The following is a 24196-nucleotide window of genomic DNA, read 5'->3' as shown; positions in this document are numbered from 1 at the left end:
CAAATAACTCATTCAGTCCAGCTTTTACTCGTTGCAGAATAGTACTACAGATAGAAAATATTTTAAAGAAGTTGAAGGGGTCTTGGACAAGTACTTGGAGGACAGATCTAATGAATACCATTAAATGAACAAGCAACACCAGTTTTACAAAGTCTTTTAAGCTGCAAAACTTTGATACGTGGCAATCGCGTTAGGAGAAACTGTATGGGCATTTTTACTCTTCCCCAAGTTTTGGTTTTAGTCATTTTTGGGAACAAGATGCTGGAACAGATAGACAGACCTTTGCTGTAAACCACTGCGGCAGTTGTTAACACTTTCAAGAATACGTATCCCCAGGTTACCTCTAAATCCCACTATTAAATGACAGCTGAGATAACAGTGTTTGAAGAAATCGGAGTGATGAAATTAGTGTTGGTGCTCTAAAAATTCCCAATACTCATAAATAAACTATCTGAATAGTTGCAAAAACAGTCTGGTGTTGTCCAGGAAAAGGAACTTTAGAACCCCCAGTGCACTGCATGATATTATGATGTGGAATACCAGTGGAAAACCATAAGACCATGACATCACATGAAGAGAAAGCTTCTGTTGCAGACTTACCAGTTACAACTATTGTACACAAAAATTCTTTTTTTATTATCTTTTTTCCTTTGATAACTAGACAAAACTTGAATATAAATTTGATATAAACTTTCTCTTGTGATGTGATTCTTCAGGAGAAATGATATCTTAAGATAATTTATCTGTCTCTTCTATGGGCATAGCGTTTCTTAGACAAACTCAGAATTTTGAAAAGGTTTCATTTTAAAATATTCCCTTACTCTCTTTCACATTTGACTTTTATTTTTTATTTATCTATTTATTTATTTGTGAAGTTTTGATATTTACCAGAACACAAAGCTCAAGTATTAGCTTCTGAGCATATTTGAGAAATCCTTTTTAGTACTGTTGTGCAGTATAACTTTTCAGGTTTTCTGTTTTATTCTCAGGTGTGTGTTCATGGTGTTATAAGTATTCTTTCTTAATCATTACGGAACTGAGAATGAACTATTTTTTAATACTGAGTACTCACTACTAAACTGAGGCCAAGTTGTTCATGATAAGAACTTTGGCCAGATTTTCCAATATTCATGTTATTGAAGTAATTAAACAATATTTATTTTCCTTTCTTACACTTCCAGTTAATAAATACATTTTTCCACCATGCCTGACCAATTGCAGACAAAACTTCACAAATGTTCTAAAATCCAAATCCACTACTAACATTCATATGGACCAAGCAGTTATTATAAGATATTTGACCATGAGTAGACAGTAAAAATAGGGATCTTACATGGAAAAAAACCAAGGCAGTAAGTAGAATTGCAACCTTGGACTTTTTTGAGTGAGAGCTTTGACCTCTTCAAGGACCTACTTGGAGGTATCCTGTGGTTATAGCACTGGGTCAGGTAAGAGGGCCCAAGAGAGTTGGTTGACGTTCAAGCTCAAGATTGCTGTATCCTTAAGAGTAAGAAATCAGGCAAAGGTGGCAGGAGACCTGCACAGATGATCAAGGAGCTTATGGAAAAACTCAAATGGAAGTCGATGGAATGGGGGAAAAGGGTCTGGCCGCTTGGGAAAAATATAGAAACATTGTCAGGACTTTCAGAGATGCCACAAGGAAGACAAAAGTCCACTTAAAATTAAATCTGGTGAGGGAAATCAAGGACAACAAGAAAGGTTTATTTAAATATGTCAGTAGCAAAAGGAAGATGAGAGAAAACATGGATCTGTGACTGAATGAGCTGGATGCTCTGATAACGAAGGATTCTGAGAAGACAGCTAACAGATGCTGTCTTTGCTTTGATCTTTACTGTTAAAACTGATCTTTACTGTTAAAACTTCAGTAAAGCTTAGGAATCCAAGCCCCTGGTGATAAGAGTCTGACGAGTCCTCTTGACCTCTCTTGGTCAAGAAGGATCTGGTCAGAGAATGTCAAGGGAAACTCCACACGCTCAAATCCATTGGCCCCTATGGGTGTGCTGAGGAAACTGGCAGAAGTGATTGCCAAGCCACTCTGTATTACCTTTGAAGAGTCATGAAGAATGAGAGAGGTGTCTAAGGAATAGAGGATAGTCGATATCACTCCAGTCTTCAGAAAGAGGAAGAAGAAGGATCTGGGTAACTACAGAACAATCAGCTTCACTTCCATTTCTGGGAAGGTGATGGAGCACTTTATTCTGGATGTCATCTCCAAGCAGACTGTAGAGAAGATTATCAGGAGTAGTCAACATGGTTTCACCCAAAAGAACATCTCCATTATGAGGAACAGCTGAGAGACCTGGGGTTGTCTTAGCTGGAGAAGACAAGACTGAGAGGGGATCTTATCAATGTTTATAAATATCTATCTAATTGGCAAGACTAAATTGGATGCAGCTGGGTTCTTTTCAAAAGTTTCCAGCAACAGGACAAGGGCCTATGGGCATAAAATGGAACACAGGAAGTTCCATACAAACATAAGGAAAAAACTGTACTTTAGGGGTTATAGAGCACTGTAACAAACTGCCTAGAGAGTTTGTGACGTCTTCCTCTCTAGAGATATTCAAAACATGTCTGGATGCTTTCCTGTGTTTTGTACTCTAAGGAACCTGCCTTAGCAGGAGTTTGGGTTAGGTGGTCTCCAGAGGTTATTTCCAACACCTACGATTCTGTAATTCTGTGACTATGATTAATTTCTGTGATGCAGTCCTTCATTTACTGTAGTAATACACCTGATATGAAAAGGTCATCTACCTAATGATTCATATGGGTGCCTCAAGGTAAAATTTGAAATGTCAACTGGAAGTGTTTATTAGGTTTTATAAAAAAAAATGTTTATGATGCCATCAGCATATGTAAAAGTTGAAATAAGACCACTAGTTAAGTGTCCTCACAGCTTCAAATCCATTATGGACTTCTTCAATACATGTCCACCATCTTTGAAGTAATTCGTACTATTTGAAATCTGCACTGGAAGCACAAAATTCCCTCTTTCTTCTTCTGATATTCCACTTGTATTCTGCTAAAAGTGAATTCAAAAGCATTTGTGAACACTGAGTAGGTAATTTCCTTTCTGTTGTCTGCTTAATCAAGTTTTCTGGACTCTGTTCAGCTACATCTTGCTTGACAGATAGTCACAAGATATGCAGCATCTACTGCAGACACAGTTTTTCTTTTGAAATGCTTTAGGCCCTAAACACATATATATATATATATTTTAAAGATATAAATTCTATAAAGATGTAAAATATCTGTTGCAGGTGTTGAAAGTTACAAACCAAGACATTGCTTAGGTAATTTTTGCAGCTCTGAATATCAGTGTCTGCTGTAGAAAGTGTTTTTCCCAAGAACTATGATTACAGATGGCTACTTCAAGTCATACATTTCTCTAACATTGCCTATTCATGTTGTTAATTGGCCTGCTAGTAATTCAGAAGGACCATAGATGAGATAAAGGTCTCATTGAACATGATGCAGTGTAAACACCCAGGTTGCTGTTAAGTAAGCTTTAATTTCCTTTCAGTGGATGTAATCTTTGCAGAACTTCCGAACAGGTGATATAAACAGATACACTCAATGATACTAAAGGATTTCATTTTATTATTGCATATCAAAAAATTGTGTCAGCTTTTGTTAATCTAAATATGCAGGTGTATTCCCACAATTCCCTTTTCCAAAGTTAGTTTTCTTATTTCCAAAATCTAACTAATCTTTGAGGTTGTGAATTCCTGCCACATCTTCATTCTGGTTCTCCCTAAGCATTTTCTTTGTGTATTTAAAAAAAAAAAAAAAAAAAAAAAAGCTTGCACTTTTGTGTGTGTCTGATCCAATAACTTTCTGTTAGTCTATTCACTATGAATAGCAAAATATGTATTCCATTTTCCTATTTTCCCTCAATACAGCCCCAAAAGAAAACAGCAGACTTTTTTATTAGGTTATGTACTACAAGTGGCAGAGAAGTGGCAGAGAAGGGTGATTTTCAATCCCTTAATGCATTCTGTCTGCAAAGTGTCTGCATGTATATATATGTGTGTATATATATATATTTTTTTATTATTATTATTATTTTTTTCCTGTATTTAAATATGGCAAAGCTGGTTTATGCCCATTTGGATTCATTGCTCTATATCTTAGAACACTACTAAACTGCATTCATTATCTGGAAGAAAACACAACAGTATTTGAGGCATGCTTTTTATTTCTATTTTTCCAGCTTATTTCCAGTTATTGTTTTAAATAACTATTCAGTTAACTCCTCCTGAGGTCAGAAGATCAATGTATCATTGAATCGTAATCAGGGAATAATAGAATAGCTTGAGTTGGAAAGGACCTTAAGGATCATCCAGTTCCAACCCCTGGAACTTCAAGAAAGAGAATACATTGCAAACAATAAATAGCATTGCAACATATATACTTTTTTTTTAATATCAAATGTCTACTCTGTAACAGGGCAGAAATTGTCTGAATTTCTTTAGGAAGGAACTCTTTCTAAGTAAGTATACATATCTGAAGATCTGTGGAAAAAAAAAAAATAAATAGAAAAAGCAAAAAGAGATCCAGAGTTCAGTTACAGAGAAGGCAGAGGGCGACTATACTCACTTCAGGGTAAAGTTTTAAGAATTTAAATCATTTGAGCAAATATTTACTCCATACTTAGAAACTGAAATGTTGAACAAACAGCTACTGTAGCTTTGAAATAAACACAGCATGGTTCTTAAAATCCTGAGCAAACAAATTTTTGATAGGTTATCCATCAGTACTAAGTAAATAAACTATAGTCTTTTAGCTTTCTATATTTTCAGTAATTGACAAGTCCAATTTTATTTTATTAGGAATGACTTCCTTTCTTTTTTCCTATATCTTACATTTATTCTTTATCCTCCATATTCTTCTGTGTCCTTCCCTTTGCAGTTATAAAGCTGCAGAAGTTGACAAAGAAAATTGCCTTGTACCATAATTATTTTGTAGTAAGACACTCTCCAGAGATCAGTAACACAGTAGAACTGAACATGAGCAATATTTTAGTCCTTTTCAGTTCCCTTCTGCTGCTGTCTTTATGGGCAAAATGTCTTTTTGCAAGAATGCCATCTTTCTCAATTACAAATGAGACAGACAAATTAAGGTATATACAAGATGTCCAAAGGCCCAATTACTTTTATTCTTGAAAACAGAGATCTACACGACATTTTTACATGTTTCAGTTTGACTTATAGGAGTATCATTAATTTCAGTCAGATGAGAAAGAACATTAGTTTGAAAGGTGTCCTCTGAAATTTAGAATGATTCAGTAGCATATATAATGTAAAGATTTCCCTTAGAAAGCTAAACATTTCTGAAGAACTGTGATACTCAAAACCATGGAAAAATTGCCTTTTTTGGCGATGGTATAGATTTCTGTTCCCAAAGATTCCTATTCCTATTGCAGCAGAATTATCCCTTAAAATTAGAAATCCAAGCAGTCACTGAACTGAAGACTTTGAAACTAAAATAAGTCCATAGGAAATATGAAAGATAACTACATGTGAAACTCATGTTTCTTGTGTGTTTAAGTCAGAGCTGTAGCTATATAACTATACTCTTTGCACATAAGTCTTGCTTCTTCTTTGTTCGTTGGCTCTATGAAGTAGTCACTGAATAAAGACAGGTCCAGTCTGTGTTCTCTGCTTAAGCATTTTGCACTAACTAAAAAAACAAATAGTCCTTAAAAAAAATGAGCACACGGACTGGCGAGAAAAGGTAAAGTATGGCACTGCTTCCTAAAATTGGTCTGACTGCTGGGTTGCATCCTTCTTCATCATCTTTATTTGCTACACAGTTGAAACATGCAGTTCTGACTATGAACTCTTAGAAATTTAATGGATCTGATTTAGTTTATGCCTAAATAATTGTCGTACCTTTAGCCATTTACAATTTGGACATCTAGTTTGAACTAGTTGTTACACTTCTGATGTAGGTACTGGTGAGATACACATCCAGAGTGTATTAGTAGGAACTAGTATTCATCTCAGATCAAAATAGGATGATTGTTCATCAGAAGTTCTCTCTTTAGAACAAAAGTGGTAGCCAAGATGACTAGTTTTAGCATTAGAAATCTCTTGATTTCCTGACTTCAAAACTAACATTTTCCCTAATCTGGTTTCTGCAAGAAGAGCTCTACTTCATGTAGCTGTCTTTGGGGGAAAATAATAATAATAATAATAAATTAAAATAAATAAAAAAATTTAAAAAATATGTGATGTGTTAAGAACCACTCAAAAGAAACAGATAGTTCTTTCATTTTGAAATCATTTTATGCATAGTCAATGGTCTTTTTAATCTTTATGCTTTAGATGAGGATGATTTAATAGCCTCTGCAAAGAAAGGGCAAGTGTGTAGAGAATTTTTGGTGTTAGAAAGGGATGTTGCTCAAAAAGTAATGCCTCATAATTCCATCTAACCTACAAAAAATACAAAGAGAACAATAACACTATTTGATAGAGCAAATAAAAATTTGCACCAGTGGAGGTAACCCACTGTTGAAACACACCACCCTCTGCCTCACTGTGCTCATATCACTGTTTGGTCTCCACAAACATTCAGAAAGCATCCATGAATGTCAATGGACACCATTTTTTGCTTTGCTTCATATGCACTTTCATCATTTTGTCCACATCCTGGCTGCTGCCATCCATCACGCTGCAAAAAAATGTAATGGAATACTGGTGAGAAGATTCAACCTCTACTGCTATATCACCATCATCTGCCTTTGACATCATGGGACAAATGGGCCAACATCATAAAATAGGAGACATTACTTTTGGAGCAGCTTTCATATAATTACAATCTTCAATTTTGAGACGGGAAAATAAATCTTGCACTTGCATTGTTACTGTGCACAATTAAAATATCGTTTTTTTCACTCTCTTCCAGTTACTTAGACAATTTGAATGTGACTAACTTTACCATGGTGCAGGTAAAAGATGCATTTCAGGTTATAGCATAAAAAATTACTTAATTGGTAAACGAGAGCTTGATTTTATTTTGGAAAGTTGAGAGTTTCACCTCTCTCACAGTCTGTATCACAGTATCAGCTAGATACTAAAAAACCACTAAAAAAGAAATCACTAGGCCAAAACAAATAAAAAAGACAACACCCAGTATCTAGAGGTTTTGTGTTGACTAAATCAGCAGCCCAATATGAGTGAGGATGATCTTGCAATTAAGTTGACAAAAGTACTGAGATCACAATGAAAACAATACTTCTTTAAAACACCTGCAGGTGTGAAAAATACCTCTTAACTAGGTCAAAACTAATTACAATTAAAAAAATGGATCTTCTAGGCAAAATGATGTTTCAAATGCTGCTTGACTATTTAAATCTACATTAGATATAATAAATGTAGAAGATATTTTTCTAGCTATTATTATTATTTTATGCTTATTTTGTAGAGCAATCTGTCTTTTTCAACATGGCATGATTCAATTCACTATATAAAGACATGATTGACCAGTATTATGTGTAGAATCAATGATCTGCTTATATTCCCAATAAGAGCATTAATAAAAAAACTCAAAATTAATTTTCACTACAGGATTTTGTTATAAATTTAAATATTATATTTGTTTTTAAGTAGATATGTTATTTATGTAAATACAACTAGATTATTTTTTTGTATTATTATTATTTTTTTTAAATCCTGTGTAAAGAAAAAGGGAGGAGTTTTATGAAACATAATCACTTCATATGGATTGTGGAATCCCCAAATATTCAGTGTAAAAATCTTTGGGTTCAGTCACGATAAATCAAAATTAAGTATAATTAAAGAGATTTCAGAGTACACTTCACAGATATTGTCTGTCAGATCTCAGTCAAATACTGTCGAAGTATACTACATCCCTATGATCAAAGAGACATCAGAATACATAATACTCAAATTGTTTTATGATGTACCATTGACAGGTTAAAAATTCTGCTAGAAGATCAGCTGTTTGTCATGCAGTTTACCATAACAACTGCACTGACTTGCTTGTTTATACGTATTTTTTTTCTCTAGGCTGTACTGTGGAGGTACAAATTTTCCCAGCTCAAAGGTTCTTCAGATGATGGGAAGAGCAAAATCAAATTCCTTTTCCAAAACCCAGATAATAAACAAATTGAAGCAAAGGTAAGAACAGTACACTTTTTTCTTTTATAAATCTGCCTAAAAATATGTATTAAAGCAGCAGCTGGGAGAAAAGAGAAAAGAGGAGTAAATCAAACTAAATTACTTAGAAGTCATTCAATGTGCAAAGTGAAAATAAAGAAAACTGAAGAAATCTGAAGAAACTGTTTGAATTTTTGGTAAGTTAAAGTCTTTCTTTTATAGAGTGTCATCACAATTAAGAAAAAAAAAAAAAAAAAAAAAAAGATTTGCTGCATTTAGAATTACTTGCCAAGTCTGCTAATCATTTTGATAAAAGTGGCTGAAAATTTGAATGCCTTACCCTTCTCTCTGTACTGATATCATAAAGAAACAATGCAAAACATTCTTGAGTCAGTTTGGGCAGAAAATGGCTCAATAAAAAATAAAAAATAAAAAAAAAAAATTGCAGATTAAACATATATCCTCCTGCAAGAAGATGTCATTGAAGCTTTGTGTCTTGGTCTAATTCAAAAATTCTGTTGTGATTAGTGCTTTTGATTCAGGAGTTATTTTTTGAAAATAGTCACACTAAAAGATTTATGCCTAATTTTATGAATGTCTTTTAAGAATTTACTGTCCCAGTATACATAAGGAAGTGATCTTCCTGGGAACATCAAAACTGCCTTAGAGTCTGAATCAAAGGTCTTTTTCATTAGAATCCCAACATTTTTGTAATCCTGGTTATGTTTGCTTGAATGTGTTTTAAAGCTTGCTTTTTAAGCTCTTACTATACTGTTTTCCCAGCTATTTACTTGATTTTGAATGTTATGCTCAATACAATGAAGGTATACAAAAGCTCACAGTAAATCAGTAGCAATGAAATGTGGTGGACTTTCAGTACATTCACATTTTTCTTCATCTCAAAGATTAATATTCTTATTTCCTTCAATGTTATAGTAGTACAGATTTTCTTTTCTTCATTAATAAGAAGCCATAACTTAATACCCTGAAGTTGTGAGGATGATTTTCTTTTAAGAAAATATTAGGAAACTTTTATTATGCTCCTAAGTATGACTGGAAGTTGAAACTCATCATTTCTTTTCTAATATTTATCTCTTATTGCTATTACATGGACACAAGATTTTAGAACTAGCAAAGTTAAAATTGCTCAGAATTTTCTTTGGAATGCAAGAGCTGAATAGTGATGCTTTATTTCATCAATTTAAAAATAATGCATAGTTACAAATCTAGATGTTGAGTGACAAACATGGCTTACATTATTTTTTTCTAATTTTTGTTTGTTTTTTTTGTTTTTTTTTTTTAAATTAAATGTTAATCTAATGTTAATCATTTTTAAGACGTGGAGATTTCCAAGTACTTTATGGTAGTGTTGTTCCCAGTTAAACTGAACAGAGTTTTATTTCTAGGAAACTTTACCTTTCCACCTTTTATCAAGGTAGAAATTCTGCCTCTAACTTAAAAAGGCGCTGTATTGTACAAACTTACAAACATCCTAATTAATATATTGTCCTGTTCTCTAGCTGCTTTTATTGATTATAAATTTAATCTTTCATGTTGATCAATTTAGAAATATATATATATTTCATTTTCTTGATACTCAAAGCAAGTCAGTTACATTATGATCAAAAAATATGATTGTTTTGTTTGGACAGTGTTACAGCATTTATTGACTTCCTGTTTGCTTATGTGTGAAGTACATTGCTTAGTCTAAAAACTATAAGATATACTTGTCTGTAGAAAGGATGAGAACATTTTTATGTCCTATTTTTTAACGTTAGTTAGTTTTAAATTCTGTGAATAGGCCTCTCTGCATCCATTGAGCCTTTCAAGTATTTAAAGCACTATTCAGCAAGAAAAGATGTGGAACAATCTAGCTTCTATTTATTGGACTTTATTAGCATTACAGAACTGGAGACATATCTATTTGGGGAACTCTCTAGTCATTAAGAAATGTTAATCAGATTTTAAGAAATGCTTGTAATGCCAGGTTTCATGCATGCTGCATGCAGGCTTGATTTGGAATCAGATGATGGGAATTTTCTAAAACAGCTGTGAAAGGTTGTGATGAATATTCATAGCGAAAGCTATCACCACCTGTTAAATGAAACTCTGCTGTAGAAGGCCTGGAGACCTGCTGTTGTAAGGAGGGCATGCAGGGTAATGTAAAGTTGAGATAAATATAATTGTCTGCCTACTATATTCCATGAGGAATATAGTGGGAAGAGGACTTACAGCTGAGACAAAAAAATTCTAAGGAATCATTATCTCAGCTTTTTAGGGCTTTTCATTTTTGCATTCTTAAACAGTAGTGAAAAATCAGTGTGGCAACTAACTATGATACAGCTCAAGGTACTAGAAGTGAGAGTAGGTTTTTCCTCTTCATCATCAACATTATCATGCTATGCAGAACCTGCTATAGTGTGCGCATACTTGATTTGAGACTCCTGCTCTTCTTGTTCTGCAGTGCCTGTTTTCCTCCATGTCTGAGTTTCAACTGTGCTGCTGACAAGATATGTTTAAAGTCTTTAATGTGCTGTAATTCAGTTTCACCTTGCAAATGTAAAATGGTTCAGTTACAGAATGGTTAATTGATTTCCAATAATATTGGTTTAATCCAGGAATTCCTTCATGTAAAAATGTGAGTTATCAAAACCCAAATGCTTCCTATCTTTATATAATACTGCACATTTGTGTACAGCCTGTATGTATACAGTTGTGGCTTGTTGTGTCTGTGTGATAATATTCTTTATATCTTAGGCATTTACTCATGACCTAGAGAATTAAGATTGGTAGAGTGTTGAGGTAGTTAATGTTGATTAACATTTTAAAAAGAAAAATAATTATGTGGCAGTGTTTTAAATTTTAGCCTGACTTTATAATTTCCTCTTTATTCTGATTGAATATAAAGAACAATCACTTTAGATAAGTATTTTTTCAGAAAGAAATGCAGAACTACATCCTTTCATCAGACAACTTTTGTTTTTAAAAAACACATTGCCAACAGAGTTTGCATTCCTAAGTGACAAAAAGTCCTTCACTGACACTGGAAACCTAATATTTTTATAACGCTGTCAAAATATTTTAGTGCTTTTCATGCCTGACTTAACAAAATTAAAAATGACATGTTTCGAGATGAAGAACATATGCTTTATATTTGGTTACTGTTTAATTAGGAATACATCTTTTAGACTCAAAAATACTTGAATGTTTAAACTTAGAGACTGTTTGCTTTTGTTTGGCCTCACTGAAGCAACGTCATGCTACTGTAAAGATGCATAGTATCGAATAAAGGAAGTGCTTCCTCATAGATATGAACAATTGCAGTCTGAAAAATCTGAACAGTAATTACCATTGGTCACACTGGTGGTCAGTGGCAAAGTGGCTGGAATCAAACACCTGACTTTGAAGGTCTCAAAGTTAAGGTCCAAGTAGTTTCTGAGATGTAAACCATTTAGGGGCAACATTAATCACCAGTACCCCTTAGACATTCCAATCTCTGGTTATTTTCCAGCTGTCACTCAGCAGGAGTTATTGCAGAGGTTTGCACAGTCAGACAGAATTTTTCTGACTGAGAACTACAAAATAGAGCAGTTGGCATGGCAGAACATGGAGCCTGCGTGTCCCTCTGCTACATCCCTATTGTGCTGCTCTGGTTGCATTGACAAAAAAAAAAAAAAAAAAAAAAAAAAGGACAGAGCTTTCTTTTCATTTGTAAAACACAGAGGGATACATTATGCATCTTGCTATCTAATTCTTTTTTTTTTTTTTTTTTTAAGCTATAACTTCATGATCTGTTAATGGCTTTTCAGCATTAGAGCAGCTTCCAGAGGCTAATGGAATTTCAGCACTGTAATAAACTCAGAGCACTATAATCTTCCATTGTACCTGACTGAGTAGTGGATCACTGCAATGGAAACAATTTTATGTTTTTCTGAGAAAAATATCTTAAACCTATGAAGGATTCTGTTTCCCAGACATCCCAAACATTGCAGTATCTATATATCTAAAGCAGAATTGTTGCTGCTTTTTTTTTTTTTTCCTTTTTTTTTTTTTTAACTCCATACCATTTCCATTTGAATTTTGTAAGTGAATATAATAACCAGTAATTTCTGTAAACTGAAAGATTATGTGCCCCATCACAATGGCAAGGATTTGATACCTATTGAAGTAAAATAGCAACAGGCTTACACAGTTGGACTGAGAAAATGAATGTCCTTCTTAGGTTTCAGCTCTGTAACACAAAGCACACTGTATATCTCAAAAACTATTCTCTCTGTCCTCTTACCTTTCTGAACTTGCAAGGATTTTTCACAGCTTAACAGCTTTCTCAGCAAAACTTGGCCAAGGTCACACAGCTGTGCTGTTAGCTTTTGTTCGCAGGCTAGCTAATGCCCTAAGCTAAGTGTCATGGAACAGGGGTGAGCAGCACATGAAGATTTTCTGGTCAATAGGGAAAAACTGTGGTGTCAACAAAAGAAGATGCATAACTTTAAAGATCCTGGCATTCATACTGAGTAATGAATAATGCATTAAGAAAAATTAATGATTATTAATTTGTACTTGAAATTATTCCATCTAGAAATCAAATCTAAAATAAGACAGTCTGCATTAGAGATGTTGTAATGTGAACAAAATGTTTGCCTTTTGTTGTGTTGTAAGGTGCCTTGATAAATACCTGCAATATTTTCCAGGCTTATATTTCTGCTCATTTCAAGTATATTCTCCAAAGCATAATTTTAATTTAATCCCTGTTCTTAGCCTTGAGGGCTTTTCAGTGAGCATTGCAGTGCTCTTCAAATTTAGAATTTCAGCTTTAAATGGATTTCAAGTATCTATCCTTAGTATTTTTACAGAGTGATTGCTCAATTGCAGTGACTGAGTTCTGAGTTTAGATGTTTGAACTGCATGGGTTTATGTGACTCAGTTTGTAGTCTTGCTCAAATATTGTATTTTTTTAATCCATTTAAAATATATTCTACCCCAGTATATAGGCATTTGATGAAGCAACAAATATATTCATATATCAGCAGTTTATATGTGACAATACCATGATTTTTTCTGAATCACAAACTAACAGTTGTTTGAGTTTGTATATGTAGAGTTTAGGTAGCTGTGTCATTAATATTATGAAATAGTAGCTGATTTTTTTTATTTTATTTTATTTTATTTTTTTTTGATCTGACAACATTATCTGTGTTCTTTTTCTTTTTTTTTCTTTTTTCCTTCACATTTTCCTTCTTCATCTTTTGTTGCCTTACATTTTCTTGTGCAGGAACAGTGAATCTGCAGATTAATAATCTGAGAATATCTGGTATAATTACAGCAATGTTTAGTGAAAGTAGTTTGGTCAAGAAGGTGGGAGGACTATTTGAAGATCACAAGGATACACTAATATTCCAGTCTGGAGACCTGAATAGGAGTAAATCGTGTTTTTGTGCATGGATAAGTAGTTGTTTTGGCTTAAATTTGGATTTCTTTGATTTTTGGTGATTCAGAGCATCTGCTTTTCCTATAGTTTGCAGACTTAATAGCTTGACAGAATATTTCTTCAGGTTTCTTAGGATTTATTTCTTTGTTTACTTGAAGCTGCGTGTGCAACGTGCACTACTCTGCTAGACAAAAGTGTGTTCAGACAAGCATATGACTGACAGCACTGCATTCTAAATGCAAAAACAACCAGGGCAGTTAGATGTGCAGAAAAGCCTGGGGGTTCCCCTCCATTTTATGGCAGTACTTCAGACCTACAGGGATTTGAAAATGCAAGTTCTCAACAGAAATTAAGGGAGTGTTTTGTCTGTCAACAACTCTGTGTTGAACCTTTATCTGTTCATTAAACTTGCTCATGACTAGGCTAATCTGCCAGGAAAGTATTGTTCCTGATAGATCCCATTGCATCAATCTTACTCCTTTGAATTCAGCTGCAGCTATTAATTAGACATGTATATACTCATCTCATACCAATATCAGCCCACTGTGTTTCACAGTGCTTCAAATTCCACTTGTAATGTGAACTCTGCTTGTAGCAGAGTCAGTGTGTGGCTTTCTTAGCCTCTAATCCACATCCAGTGCTGGGGAAATAGATGTGATCACAAGAGTGTGCCTTCTGCTCCGCACAGTTACAACACAAGCCATCAGTGTCTTTAAGTAGCTTCACAGAATTTGGTTATATACATATATTTGTGTGTTCTAAATAAGCTGCATTACATGGATCCTCTACCTAAGCCACCTTAAATGCATGTAATTTGTTAAATTGTGTGATCAGAGAGATCTGTTTAATTCACTTCATGATACACACATTGACACTGAAAGAATTATGTTTCATGCCAAGTAGTATCTAGCATTTGTTGACTTGTTAGTGCTCATCTTTACTATCAAGATAATTTCTGTGTTGTTTAATTGCTAACAGCAGTAGCATATCATTGGGACCATCAGTAGTTGTGCCATTGACTCACACATTTTCATTGAAGGTCCACTGAGCAATGGATCTTCCCAATGTGTTACTGTTGCAGAAACACCTGTGTTAACTGGTGATAATAACTGTACTGATGCATTGTGAAAATTCAGTGTCCAGCAGCCATAATTATGATATACATAAGAACTTTCAGCAGTAGGATTACCTAATTGACTCGAACAATCCTCAAACTGCAATATTTGTTTTAATAGACTTGTTCTGTTGACACACAGCTGGAAAGTGAGTCTTTCCAAATATAACACAGAGCTGACATCACAAATATTTGTAAGATCCATTATTTATATTTTCTTCTCAAGCTTAAGTATTATTTTTATAGTACTGAAGGATAGATGTGATTAATAAAAAGACTTTAAATGAAAAGTAACAATTTGAATGACTGATGCTTCTTATTCAGAAATAGCTTCCACAATTCCTTGTTATTTTTCATCTTTGACTTTCCACTATTGTTCCCATCTATGATAAATTTTCTTATTTTGAAATTTGAATAGGAGGGGGAGAAATCTCTGTCACTGTAACTAAATTACACTTTTCCCAATGTTTAAAAATGAAACAGATTTTTTTTTTTTTTAAATGAATACAGATGGCAGGTATGTGAAACTTGGCATAAACTTCATCATCTTTATTGTGAATTGGTACTTAGGGGAGTTTAAAAAGGCTTGTAAGCAATTAAAAATCATTTCTGAGCATTTCCAAAGGACATCTGCTCAGGTTTAAAGAGAATTGAACAGAACTCTGCCCATTTCATACATCTCTGGAATAATCTGCATGTGTAGTCTTCTGCTTTCAGGCAGTCTTCCATCTCACACGTAAGGGATTTGTGAATGTCTCCACAAAGTATGTAAAGCAATAACTTCCAGAAAAACTCATAAGGAGGGCTCATGTAATTTTTAGGGTTTTTTTTTTGTTTTGTTTTGTTTGTTTTGTTTTGTTTTGTTTTGCTTTGCTTTTTTTTTTTTTTTTTTTTTTTTTTTTTTTTTTTTTTTTTCCTTGTTAAATACACAGTACTACCAATATTTCTTTATACAAAAGCAAAGCTGTCAGCAGTAAATAACCTGGAAATACGAGTACTAGACAGAAACACAAATAGGATATACCACAGTTCTCAGTTCCCGGCTTCAGTGTAGAAATCTACATAGGCAGTGAATCAAAGCAGAAAGATTGCAATCCTGCATCACCATCCCTACGTGCATAACATCAGTATCTGCTTCCAAACACAGCAGATTTTTACTGATCAAATGTTAACATCAAAATTATGTACTGAAGAATTCCTAAAAAAAAATCATTGTCATTATGATCCCATTGATAAAATCAATTAGACTCAAAGGAAAGCATTTATACATATATATATATATGTATATATACATATACATATATGATTTTTTGGTTTTGTTTTGTTTTCACATTGTTTCTAAGAAAATCTCATATAAGGAGCTGTTAAAAATAATAAAAAAAAAAAGTAAATTAAAGTAGAACAAAAAAGGCTTTGTCTAATATTTTTAATAAGATTGAAACCTCAGATATGTTTCTTACTTTTAATACAATAAAAACAATGAAAACAGAGCCAGAATATCCATGTATTATAGTAGCACTTTTTGAAAATGTCTCTTTTGTTTGCTTTTTTAACTAACGATTAGCATTGGTGTCACTGTGTGGTGACATGACAGATGAACATGACGTATGTGGAACTCAACATTACTGATCTTTGTGGTGGCTACATACAGTAGTAACCGAGAGGTATGTAGACACAATGCACTCATGCCATTGATTGATTTATAAAAATAAATCAACTGGCAAAATGCACCAGATTTGCCTTAATGACACAAGGGAAAAACATACTATATGGCTGTCACATTCCTTCCTCTTTAGCAGGCAGAACATCATATTCCTGTACAGCCACTTTACTCAGAAATTTGTCTATATTAGCTTACAAAAATTATTTATGGAATAAATAAATCTGTATCTTAGGTGACTATAACATAGAACTATCAAATACATCAACAGAATTATATCAGACTATTTCCACTTGAAACTCAGTTCATTCCTGGGTGCATGTTTTGGATGTCTTCTTCTGCTTCATGATTAATCTTTTTGTTTTCACTTCCAGGAGCTGGAGTTTTCCAACCTGTTTGCAGTCCTTCATTGTATCCATTCATTCTTTGCAGCCAAAGTGGCTTGTTTGGACCCTTTGTTCGTAGGCAGTCAAGCCACAGCTTCTGCTGCTCCCACAACTTCTGGTACTGGCAAATTAAAATATACAACTTGATATCTCACATTACAGCACTGCCATTTATCAAAAAGACTTAATGTATAGATATTCATAAGATGTGAAACTTTGGTGAACCATGTACATGGAAACCAATCCTGGAGACAAGACATCTTGCAGCATCAGGAGATAGATGGTCACGTGGGATCATAAACTCATCTCTGTTCTGCAAGACACCAGTAAATAATCCTCGCAGACTCCCCGGAATAGGATGGATATGCTTTTAGTATGATCTATTTGTACTTATCTAGTGCTTTAACCAACACTGGAAGCAAAGGAATAAATGATGCAATGAGGCACTTCGGTATTTAATAAAATTTTCAAAATGCTGTAATAACACACAAAGAGAATTGTCATTTTCCTGTTTTCAAATATTTTTATGACAATATGCTAAACTCTGAGTATAAACTTAATACCCAATGATTATATTATAAATGACATAAGAGCAAGCAAAAAGCATTTAGTACATAATGATGAGGAGATGAGCATGAAAAGACATTTGTGTAAGTATCTCTTCAAATAAGAAAGCACTTTAAGCACCACTGTAATCCGTATTTCTTTCCATACATGGAGTCATGCTACCTTTTCTAGTTTATTCTTTGAACATTAGCAACAAAGATATAGCCATATTGACTGACACAATTGAAAACAAAAACAAAAACCCCACAGCCCTACTTCCATGAGTTCATTCCTCTTCTTCAATTAAAAATAATGTAATATTAATTTAAATATAATGACAAATGAAAGTTTGTAAAATATCATTTCTGCTTTTCACGTCCTCAATTTTTTGCAAAACTAAGTTGTGTTAATCTGATAGTTTTGGCTCACATGACACAGATGTTGTATTTGTTTCAGACACAATCCACCTAATGCATCGTTTCCATTATTAACATTGATTTCACATCATAAGCTCTCAACAAAATAAAAATTCAACATTATTTTTGAAAAATGAATCCAACCACTGAATTTGTAGTGATTTCCTTTTAGTATTATTAGTAAGAGGCAGGAATAAAATAAATAGCCTTTAATGATAGAAGCAATGACAGAATGCTTAATGTCTTCATATGTTAAAAAAATATAATGTCACCCATGACCATATAACAGAAATAGTAGTTCCAGGGTCTCATCTAATGATCAAATCTGAAGCAATTGTACATTTCTAACTAGTAACTTATTAAAAATATAGTTTTCAAAAATAATTTAATGTTGTGCTACTGCACAGCAATGAAAATGGCAAAATGGTGTGAGTTATATATGGGTTGTTGCTGAAAGATCAAAAAAAGGTGAGGTGATTTTTTTTTTTTTTTTTCAGACATTAAAAAAAATAAAATAAAATATTGGAGTATTGGAGAGAATGCAGTTGGTTCGCATTCAGAATGAGTGAATATTTTACATGATGCTTTCTGGGATTATTAGTTATAATATTGGAATTTACATTTCCTTTTTTTCCCTCTTCTTATAAAAGCACATGAAAGGTAAGAGTTAAGGAAACAATCTCTCTTGTGCAGCTGGAATAAAAACTATTTCACATCCATCTTTACATATTGAATGAAGGAAAACTTCATAATTGAAGCCAGAGGAAAGCTTTTTCGAAATGGGAACAGTTCAAATGTTGAGTGGGGACAAAAGATGAATGAACTTTGTGGGCAAATCACGCATCTGTCTTTTTGCTTTGCAGTACAAGTATTTGGATTTATGTGTGTTAGAAAGTGTCCTTGCAAAATGGAGACTGAAGGTAAAGTTGATTCTAGTTCAAAACAATCTGAAAATACATTTTCTTGGAACTCTTTATCATTGTCATGGGACTACCAGTATGATCTTCCTTCTTAGTAGACCTCCAAGTGTTACAGAATTAAAGATTTCATAATTGAGTTTCACATTTATTCTCTATGCTAAAAACAATGAGATCATGTCATAATCCAAAGATTAAATATTTTAAGTGTCATCAAAATCCAGCATTTTCATAGTCATTATCCTGTTTACATAAATCTTCCCTAAATAAGGGGGTTGGATCCTAGTCTCTGCATGACATTTGAAACTGCTGTGGCTATTGAGTTTATTCCTGAGAGATAAAAAACCCCAAATGTTTTGAATCCAAAGCTGAAACTCTCTAATAAGTTTGCTGATGGTAACTCAGATATTCTCCTTGTCCAAAAGGCATGTTCTGGAAAGACAGTTTTGTCAGACCAATGGCAATGATGAAGCTTTGTATCTGTTAATGACAGTTATCTTCTGTGCTCCCATTAGGGTCATCACATTCTGGTGAGCATTGCATTCAAACACCCAGTACAAGCATGTGAATGCCTCTGTAAATGTTCTGGTAGTAGTAGAAGAATCTAAAATTAATCAGCTGCCAGTTGAACTTTTTCCCTTCAACTAGCTCAGATGATGTGCATAATGGTACCACTGAAACCAAGTTATTTAGGGGACACTGTTTAATATTGTTAAGTGAGCATAAAATTTATCTGAAAGAGCAGAAACTATACAATTGCAAATTGCTGAAGATTAAGGTTTTCCATGATTTGAAAGAAAAAATAAATAAATAACTGAAAGTTGCAGGTTGCGCAGAACTGGTTTCATGCCATGCATTTTTGGGGCCTGGACTTTACCAAGGCATTCTACAGAACTCTCACGTATTTTGTAGAAACGCTGTATTCATCAATGAGTATTTTTGTAGTTGGGCATGGAATACACAGTGTTTAAACATGTACACAAAATATAACCTGCAATTTTCATGTTTATTTATGTTTTGAAACCCCATATTTCAAAGATCTGAACTTGTGGGGCTTAATATTTTTAGATTCAAGAAAATAAAGGTTACCTTGGGATAATATAAAATGCCATGGCCTTGACTACAGGTCAGTGCTGTTTTGTAAGCATGTGATTCTGGGGGCCTTTGCACTGACCTCAGATTATTCAGAGGTGACTGTATCAGGCTTGCCCTCTCAGTGGAAGTAGAACAGAAACTCAGCCTTGAACCAAAGAGGGAAAACTTTAAACTCTGTGTCGTAACTAATTGTAAAACAGCAAAATATAATTTTAGTGGCTATGTTTTTTTATTTAAATACAGGAAGAAGTCTCCAAATTAAAGCATAGTTAACTTCATGTGCATATGTCAAAAATCAAACTTTATGTTGCAAGCTATCATGTAACATATAAAATATAATGAATGCAAATATTTTGTAAGTTAACATGTCCCACTGATTACAATGAAAAACAAAATTATAATGAACTACCAGCTCTTGCTAAAAATCTGTATGCAAATTAAAGCAAATATTGAAAAAGAAAATCTCAAAAATGACACAATCAACCTTACTTCCCACAAAGTAAAATATAATTTTTCATTATTACATTGTATTCTTAAATAAGTTAAATTAAAAAGTATATATCTTTTTACTTAGTACTGTGCCTATTGAAGTGATGTTATATAGCATACCAAAAACATACACTCCTCAGTATCACAAAATATATTTGATTTAAATTGCTTTGCTTTATGATGGAAATTTTAGATAAGCTCACCTCCACAGAATTATCGATATGCTTGGTTATAGTGTTATCATAATTTTGTTATGAATGTGTTGCACACTTGTAGACATGTTATTCTAGATTTCATCAGTGAATGAATATATTTCATTTCCTTTATCTGTATAAAAACACAGTTCCAGAAGGCACTTTTGAAATAAAGATCAGGATATTATAAAATATTGGTCATTTTATTTTGTTAATGAAGTGCAGCAAGAAGTTTGTAAATTGTAAGCCAGTTATTTTTTAAAACAAAGAATCTGACATTTTAGTTGTTTCAACTAGAATTCATAAAAATGTAAAATAATAATATACAGTATCAATATACTTTGAGATGAGATTCCTGAAACATATTGTTTTCCAGCTTAGTTCTTCATCCCACAAAAAGTATTTACTTTATATGTTCTGACTTTATCAGAATATCTCACAATGCACAGGTAAACATGATGAAGTTGAGGTTGCTGCAGCTTATTGCTTTAAATATGATTTCATTTATGCAATGCCTTAAGATGTTTCTTACATCAAGAGAAATATTAAAAAGGATAAAGATCTCATGAATGTACATTTGCTGCCCTTAAAAATTCAGCAGCTTTGCTACACATTGTTAAGAACCCTCTAGTATTCCCTATGCCAAAAAGAAAGAACAATTTTCATTCTGATATAGTAATGCCAAGTCAAATGTAAATGTATTCTTTTTAAGCACTCATCTAAGTACTGAACTTTTAATTCACTTGTAGAATCTAGTCCCTGATAAAAATGGGAAAAAAAAAAAAAAAAAAAAAAAAAGCACATGATGCACTCACCCAAGCTCCTTACCTTTAAATATCTGTTGTAGACACCTAGGATAGGACTTGAGGTCCTCAGAATGGCAGTGCAGGGCCCTTACGAGTTAGGACCATGACTTAGCAGCTCTTCAGTTTTGTCTCCATAGTGGTGGCAGAGGTGCAGCCACTTTCATTTCACTTGTTTTAGGAATGTGCTCTTTTGAAGCCAGCTTCCTGCCTTCTGCCTGTTATTGTTATTCTTCATTTGCCAGAGCAGTCTTTAAGCACAGGAACTGGAATTTTAGGCTAAAACTAAACCAGTGTCACACCTAATTGTTCCAACTCCTAATGGTCATTCAGCCTAAGAATCCCTCTAAAGTGGTACAGCTGATAGATCCTGGTGAGAGTTCTTTCTGCACAGTGGGTGGTGCCCAGGTACTGTGGGTTATGGAGGAACCTGCTTCATTTACAGAAGGTGACTGACAGATGTCCAGGGCAGGTTAGTCTGTGTTGCCCTCTTCCCTCACTACAAAGGGAAAGCGTTCAGGTTACATCATGCTGGTCAGCCCTCTCCCTGCTGCATCTCTCTGCCCGTCTATCAGAAATACATACTTTAAAATTCACTCAGAGAGCTCCAAGAACACTGCCTCATCCTCTTTGCTCTATGCAGATAGCAAAGCTGCACTCACTCAGCTATGTAAGGGAGCCTCTAAATCTGTAACACAGTCAGGCAACAATATTCAAGCATTATAGCAAGGGCAACTGAGTACCAAAAGAGTGCTGCAGTCTGTGATCAATATTCAGAGTAAACTGAGTAAAGTCATCTTCAAGCTTAAGTGCTTTCTTGGCTAGGAGGGCTCTTAAGTGCAATTTTAGTATTGCTCCTGGAATAAGGTCAGTAGTGTCAACAAATTTTTATTTACTTGGCTCCATTTTCAGGAACTTTACTGAGAATAGCAATTCATGTTCTGTTGGAATCAGATGTAAAATCAGGGATACTGAAATAAAAAAGAAATTTCTGTTTGGATTCTGTATATTATTACAGTACATTACATACTCAAAGTATGTTAGACAGTGTAAAACTAAATGCATTCATTTAGCTAACCTAGACAGTTTTCATTGCTATGATATGCACACTTCCCAGTTTCAACAACTTTCACTGCAAGAATCTCAATTATATGTTACAGAAATGGCTTTATTATTGAGTATATACTAATATATAATACATAGTGTGTGTGTATATGTGTGTGTGTATATTAGTATATACTAATGGAAAATATTCAGTATATATTAAAGAAAGTTCCATATTAGGCACAACTATAAAACAAGCATAAATCCATGAAGCTTTACATTTAAAATCTTAATCTTATAATACTATTAAAAAAATAAATATGTATATTAGTTGAAGAAATGGCTATTTTTGCAGAACATGCACAATCTGGATATATGATATAAATTAATGAACATTAACAGATTTACTGTTTCATACCTCCAGGAACTTTGATTTTTTTAATTATTCTTATCCTTAAGAATATTTGCAATATATGTCATAAGTTTTAATTTGTTATGGATAAAAATGACTGAAAAATGTAATAGAAAGTGCTATATATTTTATAAATATAAAAATTGAAGATAAATATTCAATTTATTTATTTAATTTTCAGTCACTTTTTTTTTTTTTTTTTTTTTTTTTTTTTTTTTTTTTTTTTTGGTGTTGGTGGTTGTTTGTAATATGTATTTGTGACAAACATAAGTCACCTAGTTGTTAGAGCTCATTAATGTACCACTAATAAAATGCTATCTTGTGTTTTGGTTTTGTTATGTTATGTGTTTTCTTTTTGTAATGGAACGTAACAGAAAAAAATATAGAAAATAAATACTTTTTTAACTAACCTTTTGCATTCAGTCATACAGTGTATGAGTTTTATATCATTGAAAGTCAAATCTGAGAGATCAAGAAAATACTTGAGGAACCTAGGCTGTTAATTGTCATTTCCCACCACGATGGTCATCTACATAATAATTGCTCACAACCTTCTTAAAAATGTCCAACCTGTTCCTTTGCAGCAGTCTTACCGCAGTGCCAGCTTCACCCAGTTTTATAGTCCACTGTGACACGATATAGTATGGGATATATCTTTGTCCAGTTTGGGTCAGCTGTCCTGGTCCTGTGCCCTCCCAGCTCCTTCTACGCCCTCAACTCCTCACTAGCAGAGCCACAAAGTCCTTGATTTATTGTAAGCACTGCTCGGCCACAATGAAAACATCAAGGTGTAATCAGAATTGTTTTTCTCTTAAATTCAAAGCACAACATCATGTCAGCCACCGTGAAGAAAATCAACTTTATCCCAGCCAAAACCAGAACATTTGTGTACAGATATATCCCAACAATCAATCAAGATAAAACTGCAAGACAGATAAATGTAGATAATGCCTTACTGCCCAAGGGGCTCAGGAAAACACAGTTTTAAGGTTGAAAATTGAGTACCTCTGATGTAGGAAAGAGCTGAGGGCAGAGACCATGAAAGAATAGGCATACTTTGGTATTCATCAGTAACATGCTGTAAATCAAAAGATAACTTTAGCTCTTTACTAGAAGAAGGATGGTGAAAAAAAAATAAATAATAATAATAATAAAAAAAATCTGATTTTGGAAACAGTTTATGAAATTCAAAGCATTTGTTCTTGTGTTGCTGCTACAGTGAAAGAGGACATGTTGCATGGATCGTGTGATTATAGGAACAGTTAACTAATTTCAGAGGAAGGTGAGAGATCTGGAGTAAAAAAGGCCAAAAAAAAAAAGCTCTTTTTATGGCTTTTTTTTTGAAGTAGCAACAGTGCTGCCACACTTGTTCTGGGGAGCTGGCAGCTGGTGGGAAGGATCCTGCATCAGCAGGGGGAGAGCTGGCCTTGAGCCTTCCTCTGACAGGAAAGAAAGAAGGGTGATTGTGGTGAGCAACTCGCTTTTCAGAGGAATTGAGGGCCCCATATGCAGACCAGACCCAAGCTGTTGGGAAGTGTGCTGCCTTCCTGG

The 24196-nt window shown here is 33.8% G+C and overlaps 1 protein-coding gene across 3 annotated transcripts in view; it reads left to right on the top strand.

Annotated features, from left to right (window-relative positions):
- SNTG1 (syntrophin gamma 1) overlaps window positions 1-22830 on the top strand; it is a 301816-nt gene extending 278986 nt beyond the window's left edge. For all 3 annotated transcript variants that reach the window (XM_072328347.1, XM_072328348.1, XM_072328349.1), the window contains 2 exons: window positions 8052-8162; window positions 16718-22830. In XM_072328347.1, the coding sequence (XP_072184448.1) occupies window positions 8052-8162; window positions 16718-16876 (270 nt within the window). In that variant the 3' untranslated portion in view covers window positions 16877-22830. The remainder of the gene's footprint in view (window positions 1-8051; window positions 8163-16717) is intronic.
- The last annotated feature ends 1366 nt before the right edge of the window (window positions 22831-24196 follow it).

The sequence above is a fragment of the Excalfactoria chinensis genome, chromosome 2 (assembly GCF_039878825.1).
Source record: "Excalfactoria chinensis isolate bCotChi1 chromosome 2, bCotChi1.hap2, whole genome shotgun sequence".
Classification (NCBI taxonomy): domain Eukaryota; kingdom Metazoa; phylum Chordata; class Aves; order Galliformes; family Phasianidae; genus Excalfactoria; species Excalfactoria chinensis.
The sequence above is the reverse complement of the archived record's forward strand: the minus strand, read 5'-3'. Positions and strand labels throughout refer to the sequence as shown.